This window comes from Watersipora subatra, chromosome 3 (genome assembly GCF_963576615.1).
Source record: "Watersipora subatra chromosome 3, tzWatSuba1.1, whole genome shotgun sequence".
Taxonomy (NCBI): Eukaryota; Metazoa; Bryozoa; class Gymnolaemata; order Cheilostomatida; family Watersiporidae; genus Watersipora; species Watersipora subatra.
In genome coordinates, this window is record NC_088710.1 from 12,884,880 (window position 1) to 12,898,355 (window position 13,476).

At 35.5% G+C, this 13,476-nt stretch overlaps 2 protein-coding genes across 2 annotated transcripts in view; one reads left to right on the forward strand and one right to left on the reverse strand.

Annotated features, from left to right (window-relative positions):
- The first annotated feature begins 2,801 nt into the window (after window positions 1–2,801).
- LOC137392040 (protein XRP2-like) lies at window positions 2,802–4,391 on the forward strand. Its single transcript, XM_068078649.1, has 2 exons — window positions 2,802–3,711; window positions 3,811–4,391. Exons 1-2 carry the CDS (start codon window positions 2,851–2,853, stop codon window positions 3,985–3,987), a joined length of 1,038 nt encoding a protein of 345 aa, XP_067934750.1. The 5' UTR covers window positions 2,802–2,850; the 3' UTR covers window positions 3,988–4,391.
- A 144-nt stretch (window positions 4,392–4,535) lies between these two features.
- LOC137392039 (choline transporter-like protein 1) overlaps window positions 4,536–13,476 on the reverse strand; it is a 31,213-nt gene continuing 22,272 nt past the window's right edge. The window contains exons 15-16 of the mRNA XM_068078648.1: window positions 7,933–8,028; window positions 4,536–4,995 (exon numbers count right to left, since the gene is read on the reverse strand). Of these exons, the coding sequence (XP_067934749.1) occupies window positions 4,855–4,995; window positions 7,933–8,028 (237 nt within the window). The 3' untranslated portion in view covers window positions 4,536–4,854. The remainder of the gene's footprint in view (window positions 4,996–7,932; window positions 8,029–13,476) is intronic.

Genomic DNA, 13,476 nt, shown 5'->3' on the forward strand with positions numbered 1-13,476 from the left:
CTTTTGCTGAAGCCAGTAAAAAAAACTCTACGGTTAAAATATTCCATGGAAATTAAGTAAAGATGATGCTGTATGTATCGTTGCCTCTTTCAAGAATTTATTTGCACAATATTGAAGTACTGTCAAAACTCAAATCTGTGACACAAAATCTTGGCAGCAGACTTTGTAGGTTAGACAAATCATGATTGCCTCAAACTATCAAAATCCTTCGTCCTGTGTCATTGCTTTGTTTCAGCCAATCTACACCGGAGCACAAATATTACTAATCCAACTCTTTTTATCATATTCAGTAAACTTAGTTGGCTGATGGAGTATATGCATTTAGTTGCAAATACGTTGCAAGCGATAAGCTTTAATCACATTCATCAACTAAAAATCAGCTATCAGTCAATTATTGGTAGCTCTCTGTGTCAGCTAAGCCTTAGGTATACGTGTTAGTATATAATTTGGTGTATCTATCTACTAGCGACTTTTGCTAAGTTAAGTTGCCTCGTTGTGATTGGCTAAATAAAATAATCGTTTTGAATAATTCAGTGAATTATTCACACCCAATTGATTAAACACAAAACTGACTAAAGAATTAACGGTTAGGTATGCAAAACTGACATAATACCTACACTAAACACAAAAATAAAAAACAAAAAATTAACTTGTAGCTGAGTGCATTGCCCAGTCTAGCCCAGTCTCTAGTGCAGTGTAGCCCAGTCTCCCATGTTTTTGCTGCAGACAATAAGTAAAAGCGTGATCATGACCAAATAGCAGCATAGTTAAATTGTCAGTATTTGGCATAAACTGGCATACGCGGCTCATAACTAGCTGCCAGAAGCAGTTTCACAAGGTAGAGTAGCCCTCGGCGTGAAACTTATTGGCTAACAAAATTAGCACTACATAACCACAATTTACATGCTCATTTATAAGCAATTGATTATCAGATTTTTCTGCTCAGCCCAAGCCAATGGTTTAACAGTAAAAATGCAACGATGCGGTAGATTGACCACAAGTGCAAGAATTACATGTTCGACATGAAACGGATCCTGCACTCAGACTCTTGAATATTGTAAGGGAGATTTGTCAAGCAATTAAAGTTGCTGCCTCACTCCTATGTCTCACTCCTACATTCTTCACGGGTATAACTCCACGTGTCCTTAACAATCCTTCATGATAGCAACTAAATAGTAATATGCGAGTCTGATAAACATGATAGTGAGGTTAAATGGTTGTATATCACTGTTGAAGTGTTTATAGGCAAACAATTTTATGTAACATTTCATTTGACTTTTAAATCTTTGTTTAAATTTATATACTTGTTTTTAGCTAATTAAGTTACCATTAAAAATGTAATTATTATAATATATAATAAGCAAGATAATAATACAACATAGAGAAATAAGTTATGTATGATATATTTATAACTCAATGTGAGAATATTGGTTCGTTAGCGCAATGGCAGCACTCCTGGCAGAAACTGTTCATGAAACAAATTGTATCGGTCTGTCAGAAAATAATTTTATCAAATGATTAATTAGGTTCATAGAAATTGTGTTTGATTCTATTCTGTGGTTTCTTTTGAATAGGAATGAAATGGTCTGGCAAATAGCGGATTAGTCTATTTCTGACCAGATAGCATTTTGGTCTCATCAATGATATACAGCCCCCTCCATTATATATAATTCATTATATAATAGATATAATGAATAAAATTATGGCATAAAAATATACTGACTGTTAAGGCTGTCATTAGAAACTGTGACACATGAGTCTAATCTAGTCCTTACGAAAGAAAAAAGTAATGATGCTTTACCCATTAAGCCTCACTAACCCACGATCTACTGTAGCAAGTCTCTCTTAGAGCACTTTTTTATACTTTTAAATTGAATTAGTGCAAACATACTTGTTTACAACTGAAGCTAACGAAATCAGAACGCGACATGCCGTGCCCAAAGTTCAAATAAAATTGATCCTGTGCCTAAGCATACGTAAATAAATACGAAACGCCTCCAAAAGTAAAATGCTTTGGAAGCAAACTAGTGCTGCACAAATTGCCGAAATTATGTCTGTGTACATACCTGCCAACTCTCACGCATTGGGCGTGAGACTCACGCAATCACCCCAAAGAAAAAATGAAAATGCGTGAGAAATGCGTGAGATTTTTGCCCCAATTTCCACAATTTTATATATACTATCATTAATACATCAATTGCCCCAAAACCAAATCTCACGCATTGCCCCACTCTTGGGTTGGCAGGACTGTCTGTGTAACCCAGGATTTCTAATCTAAGCAAAAATAGAAATATGTAATTTTTATCCTGATAATTAAACAAAAATCTACAATGTAATGGAAAAGCTTAACTGTGGGGTAAAATAAGTTGGCTTATTAAAAATATACATATGGCGTTACTAGTCAAACAGGAAGTTAGACTGCCCGATAGTAGCAGCGATCTAAATGGATGCCGAGTTCGTATAGCAATAATCCAAATCAAGTCACCTACATTATAGCCGTGAAAACGTAGTGCGGCACAACCTGACTTGGCTAAAGGGGATCTTACACTGCGATTCATATGTTGCATCACATAGCTTAGAAAGAGTTCAGGCGTCAAATTGTAATCTCTACGCACAGGCTCAAAGTTACTAATCGACAGACCCATCAATAGAAAAAATTCATTGACATAGACACCTTGAGTAGAATTATTCCTTGAATACATATTACGGATTTGGCATCAATTTCTACAATCTAATAAAAATGTTAGAAGGTCACCTGACTTTGCTGTTGTTGCGTTGCTTTGGAAAAGAAATCCATTTGGTTTCCGGTGTGTAAGAACATCCATTAGCAATTGGCTTTGAAATACTCAAATGGGTTGTATTTGGAGTAAACTCATTGCAGGTGGTAATGCTCGTGAAGAGTTATCGGAAGATGAAGCGCCCAAACAATATTCATGGGATAAACGAGAGAAATTAGATATGAGCAACTTTATTTTGGACAAATTGTCAGGCGAAGTGGTTGGGCGTATGCCAGGAACGATAAATGGACAACAGTTTATTATTAGGAATTGTGAGAACTGCGACATTTACGTTTTTGATCATTGTGCAGCTGTTACCATTGATGACTGTACAAATTGCAGAGTGTTTTTAGCTGCCATAAAAACTAGCATATTTGTGAGAGACAGCAACAATTGCGTAATTGCGACTTGCTGTCAACAATTTAGAACAAGAGATTGCAAGAAAATTGAGGCACTGCTGTGTTGTGTAACTCAACCTATCATTGAATCTACCACAGCTATTAAATTTGGCTGTTTTCAGTTTCAATATCCACTTCTTCTTGAACACCTTCGTGCAGCTGGCCTGAGTCCTTTTAATAACAACTGGAACAACATTCACGACTTCACACCAGTGCCTGGTGAAAACAACTACGCCTTTATCAAACGATCAACCGCTTTAACTGAATACCTACCATTGCCAACTACGGAACCTTTGAATTCTGTTGGACTTTCCTTCAAAACAGCCGACTGTGTTATTCCATATACAGTTGGAGTGAAGGAACGGCCCCCTGGGCATGGTTGTTTAGTAGTAATATTTCACTGTGACGCACAGCATGATTTGGCTCAACAAATCATACGTCAGCTGCAAGATATCAGTTTAGTACAAACTGCTGAAATGAAACTTAGTGAAGAACAAATTAAAAGAGTCACCGGAGTAGATAAAAACTTGCACAAGGTGAGAGCCTTTCAACAAGCATAGTTAGCATTAAACTTCCTATTTTGAATTGAGGTTTTAGTCATGAGTTTGTGTGCTGTATATTAGCTATGTTTGCAGGCATCTCAAGAAATGATGATATTGCTAGAGTTCTCAGTTCACGATGTTGAACTCTGTCGATTACCGATACTTGCTATGAACAAGCCAGAAGTTTTACATGTGAGTGACAGTGTTGAAGCAGGGTCACGAGAGGTTGACTGTTTTAACAATCTCACAGAGATGAAGATGGCCGTGTGACGTGACCAGTCGTTGGCTACTGAATATAGTGATGTCTGGCAGACTGGAAAAAATGCTTTTGTCCATGTTAGAGAAGTTGACTGCTAAGAAGCAAGATATTTCCGTTTACTATAATATTTATGTTGTATGTGAACAATCAAGAATCAGTGAATATATCAAGATCATCTGGCATCTAAAATTTGACGAACATTTTAAGCTGTCATGTTACGCTGTTGTAGTCATGAAAATTCATGTCAGCAGCAATCAGTGATGTCACTACAAAGCCAATTTGTACAATGACTGTTAAATTTGTCTTTCTTTTTTGCTGTTTGTTAACCAACTGCTTAGCTTTTCATAAGATTTCTGTTTTATTGAAGTTGTCTTGTTTAACATTCTATGATAATGATCCGTCCATTCAAGATTTGTTAGTAAGTAGCAACTATGTACGTATAATATAAAATGATTCTTCAAAATACAATAACTTGTTTTTAAAAATAATCATGTTTGTAATACTTAATGACATTGCGAGTGATTTATATTGAAGTCATCCAAAATAAAGAGAATTGATGGAAATTGTGATATGGTATTTACTACAACTTTGGACACATGTTGTAAAGACAAAATGCAAAAAGCTGTCCGTTTAATGAGCTTTAAAGCGAAAAACATACAAATACAAGAATATATAAAAATGAGCAATATGATAAGGACTAAAGACGTAGGAGTAACAAACATATAAAGATAGGAGCCATATTGCAAATATTTCAAACTGTATTAGCAATAGCATAGCTCATCAATCCACCAATCAGTAAGTATTCATATCCAACAGGAGACAGGTCTACAGTTCTCATCTTGAAAGTATAACCTCATCGAACAGTAAACCGTTTAGCCTTAGTTCACGGTTAAACGCACTTCGTCAGCCGAGACGTCACCCGCTGCAAGCACCTCTCTCTCACTAGCAGATGCATCGGTTTGATCCGTGTTAACTTTATCCTGTTTGTTGATAGCCTTGCTGCTGTTGGCGACAAATTTCTGCAAAAATGAAACTTGAGAATTTAGTGTGTGAGATTAAGTATGTCTGCTATGCTTACTGCAAGCAGAGGTTGTGTGCCTGTTTTTAAGAGCATTTGTTGCACAAACACATTTGTTGTCTTTTTTGGGAAATGAATCTAAACCTGCTGTTTGCTAGTCAATCATTCTTAGACTACTAGGATATTAGTGGATCATCAGACACAATTTCTAGGCTTAAAAAGTCCATTTACCAATCACGTTTGTGTGGTTTTACGCTACAATTAACATACATGATTTAAATACAATTAGTAACTTCCATAAAAGTATCATACGGCTGCCAAAAGAAACTGATGTTACGTTGTCAAAATTCAGTTTTGTAATGATTCTAACTGTTGTAACGATTGTAACTATTCAAAGCCTGAGAACCTAAAAAAGAGAAATATTAAAATGAAAGCTGATCTGGAATACCGAGGTTGTGTGGTTCGAAAAAGGCATATTCTTAGTGAATATAGGACACAGGTAGTATATAATGACCAACATCACTATGTGCAAAACACAACAAAAAGGTTAGTATCTGTTATGATAACCTTGTACTATAATCTATTTATATATTTCTCAAAGTTGGTCGTCTGTAGGTGCGTCCAGCTATAGCGCACGCTGATTATTTTACTGATGCGGACACGCGTTACGATGCCCCTGTTAAGAAATATTTTTCATAAGGTTCGATTACTATATCTGGGGTCAAGGCCTATACTTCTCGCGTAGACAATTATATTGTCTCTGCATGTTCGTATTCAGAGTTTTGATGGATAGCTTCTGGTGGAACAGTAACCTTTTTTATACACACACACACATTTCTATGCAGGATATGTTATTATTAATTCTACATATTCAGAATCTTTATTTTGTTTTCTCAGTTTGTATTAATTGTATCATTACTGAATCATATTTTATTGTAATCATAGCAAAACCGACTTGAGCTATTACTTGCTAATTATTTCACACTTACATCTAAACCCTTTTTATAGTCGTTTTAATTTTTTTAATTTATTTGACCAGCGCAAAACATTTTCCTCATGATATGAAGTTTAAAAGTTAGAATGGCAAATGTTGTTATATGCTCAATGCAAATCAATTTTCTGACCAAAAACTCTTTTATTACCCGGGCAACACCGAGTAGCGCAGCTATTCTTTACTATAATAGGAGCCGTGTCCGTCTTTACTATAATAAGAGCCGTGTCCGTCAGTCTGAAGACAGGCTTGGAGGTTAACAAAATAACATCATACGGAATTCAAACTCGTGACATTCAGTTTGGTAGACTAACATGTGCACCAATTAGCCACCTTCTAGTAATTCAGAATAGTAATGAAGATCCTTAATCTCTGCGCTCTATCAACACACCAGACAATCTCTGATGACATAAAGGACTACCGGGCTACTAGTAATAATACTAACAATACAGTAATGCAATAATCAATATTATTTTTGCAAGTAATAGACATACGAAAGCCATTAATGTAAATTGGACCTGTTTAAAAATATTCTGTAAAAGTCTTTTAGTAATGAAATCCCCTTTTTCTATAGTTTGATGTCAGTATCTGAAGTATTTTCATACTCGACTGTTTTCCTTGTCAACATCTAGCGATTTTTACTTGAGCAAAAACAAGAACGAATAATTGCACAAATATTGTTGCTATCACAAATTGTGGATTAACCTTATTTGACAATAAATATGCTGACAATACTTAAAATTTTAAACTTAAAGCAGAACATCATGACCTTCACCGAACTGAGATCAATTCTCAAAGGTCAATCCTTGTGCCAACATGGCGTGTGTGTAGCCTGAGGAATATCCTAAATTAGCAGCGTCAGCAATGCCGTTCATCAATGTAGTACAGGCCTTTAGTTTCAACTTCTCAACTAGTGCTGACAGATCTTCAGCTCGTGATACCCAGCTAGCAAAATCTTCAGCTAGCAAATAACCAACCTACCCACAGTTTGATTAGCTCACCATACATTTATGCCAGCAATTATCTTGCGAAATAACTAGAAGAAATGTCAACAAACGTCAACTCCAATCAAATTGAGCAAAAAAAGCGCAATACAATTTGTCTGTGAGAGTCAATTGCCTATTAATTTGATAGCCATTTGATAGTTGAGAAATCAACCAAAAGTAGCATAACATGAGCAGACATACCTGACTAGACACAATTACTTCCTGCAAGTCAAGAGAACACAAATACACTGTCTCTGCTAGCTAGACAGCAAACAGCTCGTAGGTAAAACCATTTAGAGGTTGTCCGCTCAGCTTTTAAAGATGAACTTGCTCCTAACTTTTTGCAAATTTTAACAGAAAGCAGAGGAATTTTCCTATCATTTATGAATGTTTTTGATGTGATCTGATCATGAGACGTGATTTGATTGCCAGGATGCTTCAAGATTAAAATCAATGAAACTTGAAAATGGTTAAAACACTCAGATCAGGCAAAAGTGCGATTATGACATCTATAATTGCAGAGACCGAAAAACGATTCAACTTGAATGTAATAGCCGATATCAACTATCACAACGATAGCAACTAGTGACATCATTGTGCACGGAATTTTCTTTTGAGCATTTTAATCAACTTTTAAGCGGTATAATGGCGATAAAGTTATATCGAATTTAGTCTTACAACATCCTGGCAATAAGATCAACTCAAACATCGAAAACAATCGCAAATGATAGAAAAATACTGATACTTTCTGATAAAATATACAAAACTTTTGTGCAAGTTCATCTTTAAATAAGCTTTCTTATCGTCACTAATTTCGGGACAGCAATTAATATTATATTATATTAACACTTAACAGACAACAATTGTTTTGTACAAAAACAAAAACTACCTACACCTTTGCAGGTGTAGGAAGGTACAAGTGTAAATATACGAAGAAAGAAGGTATGGAAGAAAGACGTACCATGAGGTTTTTGCTCATATAGTAGGGTTTCTCTGGAGTTCCATCATTGATCTTAACATCTTCACAGAAACACAGCAGAAGTGTATCAACTAACATCTACAAGATGTGATTAAATAGAGAAACACAGCAGAAGTGTATCAACTAACATCTACAAGATGTGATTAAATAGAGAAACACAGTAGTAGTGTATCAACTAACATCTACAAGATGTGATTAAATAGATAAGAGAAACACAGTAGTAGTGTATCAACTAACATCTACAAGATGTGATTAAATAGATAAGAGAAACACAGTAGTAGTGTATCAACTAACATCTACAAGATGTGATTAAATAGAGAAACACAGTAGTAGTGTATCAACTAACATCTACAAGATGTGATTAAATAGAGAAACACAGTAGTAGTGTATCAACTAACATCTACAAGATGTGGTTAAATAGAGAAACACAGTAGTAGTGTATCAACTAACATCTACAAGATGTGATTAAATAGATAAGAGAAACACAGTAGTAGTGTATCAACTAACATCTACAAGATGTGGTTAAATAGAGAGACACAGCAGAAGTGTATCAACTAACATCTACAAGATGTGATTAAATAGATAAGAGAAACACAGTAGAAGTATATCAACTAACATCTACAAGATGTGATTAAATAGAGAAACACAGTAGTAGTGTATCAACTAACATCTACAAGATGTGATTAAATAGATAAGAGAAACACAGCAGAAGTGTATCAACTAACATCTACAAGATGTGATTAAATAGAGAAACACAGTAGTAGTGTATCAACTAACATCTACAAGATGTGATTAAATAGATAAGAGAAACACAGTAGTAGTGTATCAACTAACATCTACAAGATGTGATTAAATAGATAAGAGAAACACAGCAGAAGTGTATCAACTAACATCTACAAGATGTGAATAAATAGAGAAATACAGCAACAAACAAAAAATGTACAGTGTAGTCATACTTCAACTTACGAGCTTAATGCGTTCTGGGACTGCGCTCGTATGTCAGTTTACTTGCATGATGGTGCAATTTATTTATATATTATTTATTTATATTTATCTATATATTATTAACAATTAAATATATACTGATTGGTTGTCATAGTCTGAAAAACACAAAAAAAAACATTTAAAACAAGATACTGTAACAGAAAACATGTTGGTAATTGTCCTAACTTACCACATGCTTTCAGAAAGCAACAAATAATGCAAGAAAATGGAGTTAATTAAAATGTAAAATTAAATACATACAATAGCAGCTAACGCTAGCATTTGCCAAAAAGGGAGAGAAAAGTTATCCTTCATTACAACATTTGACTTTCATAAATTAGGATTCTGATGCACAGACTTAGAAGCAAACTTTTGTTTTAAACTTAATGCAATTAAAATTTCTTTGGCGTTCATAGTTTTAAATTTCTTCTCGCAGCTTAGCTAATTTTTTCTTTGTTCCGCTTTCACCGGTCATTTCAAGAGAAACCTATCCACGGATGCTTGCCTTTGTCACCCTTTCAATATGTTGCAAAAAGGATGAACAGGTGGGATCAGATCAAAAAGGGCGAATGCATGATCACTAGCCAACTTGTCCGAATGACTATTTTTATAGTCTTGACAGATAACACCGGCCTTTTCACACAGTATCGTTTCAGTTGTGCTGTCGCCGGCTAATTGTTTGTCTTTTATCCAAAGCATGAGCAGTCTCTCTATCTCGTCGTGAAGATCGCTATGCCCTTGGGAAACCATGGTTAGTCCTTTTGCTTTATCCTATGCTACATTATCCTTCTGTTTGATAATTGTGCATATTGTCGATGTATTTCTGTCACACTGGCGAGCCAGCTCAATCGCCCGTACACCTTTCTCATAATTTTAAATAATTTCACGTCTAATATCAATTCTTATCATTCGCTTTTTTTTGCATACCCGACACTGTACCGGTAACTTTCGGTCTACGAACAGGGAACAGTAATTTTAGTTCACATGATTCTGCACTGAAAAACGCGCACAAAAACACGATGCCAAAGTATAACCGGAGCAGTTGAAAAATACAGAGTGATGATGTTGTCATAAAACACATCCGACATACTTGGCCACTGACTCGTGTGCTCGTATCTCAAACATGGCTCGCATATTAGTGCTAAAACTTGCTTAAAAGCTGGCTCGTATCTCAAGTTTCTTGTATGTTAGGGCACTCGTAAATTGAAGTATGACTGTACATGAAAGAGAATAGAGTGAACATAAAATAGAATATACAGTAATTGGAAGAGAATATACATGCAGTACATGGAAAAGAATGAACAGTACATGGAAGAGATTATACAATACGCGGATGAGATTATACAGTTCAAGGAAAATATTATACAGCACATAATAGAGAATATATAGTACATGTGCATTGAAGAAACTGAAAAGTACATAGAAAAGAATGTACACTTCTGTATGCACATCTACTGTACATACACCTCTAGGGCAGAAAAGTGAATGTACAGACATGAAAAACAATATACATTACATACAAGGGCATGTGAAGCAGAGGGAGATATACAGTAAAGAGAAAAAATACACAATACAGTGGATGCCGCTTAACGTAATCAGGGATAATGTTATCAATCGGTTAACATTATCAGAATTCCTCAATCCCACTCAAATTTACAATATACAAATGAGCTGTTCACTGTAATCAGTACATCGGTTATTGGTATCAATTTTTTCCAAACCAGAAATTAACAATTTGGAAACCGCGATGTTATGCTGTTAATTCTGGGTATAAAGAAAGTAACTGCTTCATTCTGTTGTGGATAAATGATAGCCCAATTTCTAAAATCTATTGTGGTTCAGTTTTGGGAAAATTGGTTAATTTTGTGATACATAATTAATGTTTTTGTACAGATACCAGACGAGTCGTCATAAGCATTATATAGACTTATATGGGCTATACCGTAAGTCCTTATGCTCAAGCTGCGTGGCTTGTCGTTGGGAGCGGCGTCTGGTTCAAGGTCATAGGCCGCGGCTAAAGCCAAGTTTTTCAAACTTATGTGAGGCTTAGGGCGGCTTCTCAATGAATGCGGTCTCTGCTCAGTTCCGCGCTATAACCATAGAATCGCAGTCATGATACACTCTTATGTACGGGAATTTGGCGACCTACTCGTTTATTTTCAAGGTCATGTTTATGGAATAGTTTAGACTAAAGAAGAATTTATCGCTAATGTTTAACTCACCACAGTCATAGGTTATTAAAACCGTTTCATTCTTGACCGGCATCTTGCCATAAACGTGAAGCTCTCTAACAGCGCAATAAAAATCTAGCTGAGACATGGCATGTAAGTTCTTGATGCAAGGGTTTGGAAATTTTAATTCGAACTTGGAAGTAAAAGAAAATTCTTTTCACATGTACTGATGTAGCCTGTTTTCTAATTCAAAATGACGGGGGTATAGCGAAACTCTTCTCAACACTCTCGCTCCTGAAGGGGTCAAGGATGACAAAACCTCAGTCATTAGCCGCGATCTATGGGCATATGCGGCTTGTTGGAGGATTATTTTTTCTTTCGTGAGTTATCTGGTTTTGAGCACAAGCCGCGCGGCTTGATCATGAGGACTTACGGTAAGCTTTTCAGCTGAACAAACAAAATATATGGAGCCGTTATGAAGTCATTTGTTGGCCATGTCGTGGAAGCGTGTTCCGGAAGAAGCAATTCAAACTGGTGCAAAAAAGTGGTTTCTCATGTACCACTTCAACCACCTGGATGGAGGACATTGTTGGTTAAAAACCATGTGACGTGACGCAAACCGACTCTGAGGAGTGGATGGCAGCGGACAATAACCTTCAGGTGGCAAAGTTAACGGAGGCCCTTGCGAGGCTGTTGCACAGGCGGGGAGGAATCAAGTAGGCGCTGACGATGAAGTAGAGAAAGATCAACCAGCAGCGCACATTCCAACAAATAAGAAAATGCGAGATCTTTGCGTGCTACGACTGGGAACGCAAAATAAATCTTCAGAATTCCGTCTGCATTATGGGTATGAGTCCTTTATAAATGACTCGCTGCTAAAAGATGTGAAGCAGACAAAGCTGGACAATTTCCTAAATAATGTATTTTACTGTGTTGTAAGTTTTATTGTTTATTAAATACATTATTTCATTTATTTAGGTCTATTTTTGTGACACCTAAGAAATGATAAAATGGCAATTTTCATTTTTTTGTTTAATACTATCAATCGGTTATTGTTATCACTTTTGGTGTTAACAAAAGAGATCACATTAAAAGACATCCACTATACATGGAAAACAATGCACAGTAAATAGTAGGGATGGTACAATACGTAAAGAGCAGCTATAGTGCATAAAAGGAAATATACAGTAAATAGGAAGGACTATACAGTACGCAGAAAGGAATATACCGTAAATAGATGGGAGTATACAGTACTTAGAAAAGATCATCCAGCAAATGGAAGGGAGTATACAGTGCGTAGAAAGGAATATACAGCAAATAAATGGGAGTATATAGTCCCACGACCAAACACGAGAGGAGCGATTGGTTGAGTTTTATGATAAATGCATGTGCACACAACTCACGAAAATTATTCATCAATACCGTCGCAAACCCTTGTACCAAAATCTCATCAACAAATTTAACCATTTTTCAATGGAGTCGTTTAAGTATAATAACGATACAAAAAACACATAAAAACCTATTTAAATATGTTACCAAGTCTTTGTAAATTGTCGACAGTCTCTTAAAACTTACCCATCTGATCGGATTATACACAAATAGACAGATTAGTTTGGCCGAAAATCGTTATTAAAACTTGCCAAGCCTTACTTTTATCAAAATTAAGATCGGCAAACGAAACGCCGTGCGACAGAGAATAGAACCATCAAGTCGTGTGTATTTCACGAAAAAATAACGTGCACATTTCACCAGTCTATAGCATTGCCGAATTGCCGAAGGTTTCTGTAATTAACGTAGACGTACTGAAATATAATCGTTTCTTTTTTGCCGATTTTAAATTAACTGACATTTTGGACACTTTTAAGTACTTTGGTATTCTAACTGATGTCCAAAGCAGTGAAAGTAAAGGAAATGACGATGATATTTTTTCTAACGATTCTTATGAGATTATTACAATATTTAATTATAAGTTTGGATGACTATTGAAGTGTTATAGTCACACTAACAACATCGATGATGGGCAATATGTTACTGTTATTATTTTTTCTAAATAGTTTTGTTAAATAGATTTTCTAAAAATCTATATATCACAACTTCTTGATATTGTTCGCTATGACATTTTAAAATGTAAACAAAATTGTGCATTGGTTTTCTATTATTACTATATTAATAATATTGGTTATTCTAATAATATCAGTGCATTTTACTTCTAATATTGGCCAATATTGCATTTCTCCTATTGCAGGGGGAGAGATATAAACATATAATCTTTTCCTTTCATTATTGCTGTTTGTTGTATATAATAACACCCACACCCAGTACATTACAGCTACCATTGCAGTTATCCTATTGCACTGCAGTGCCATTTGAC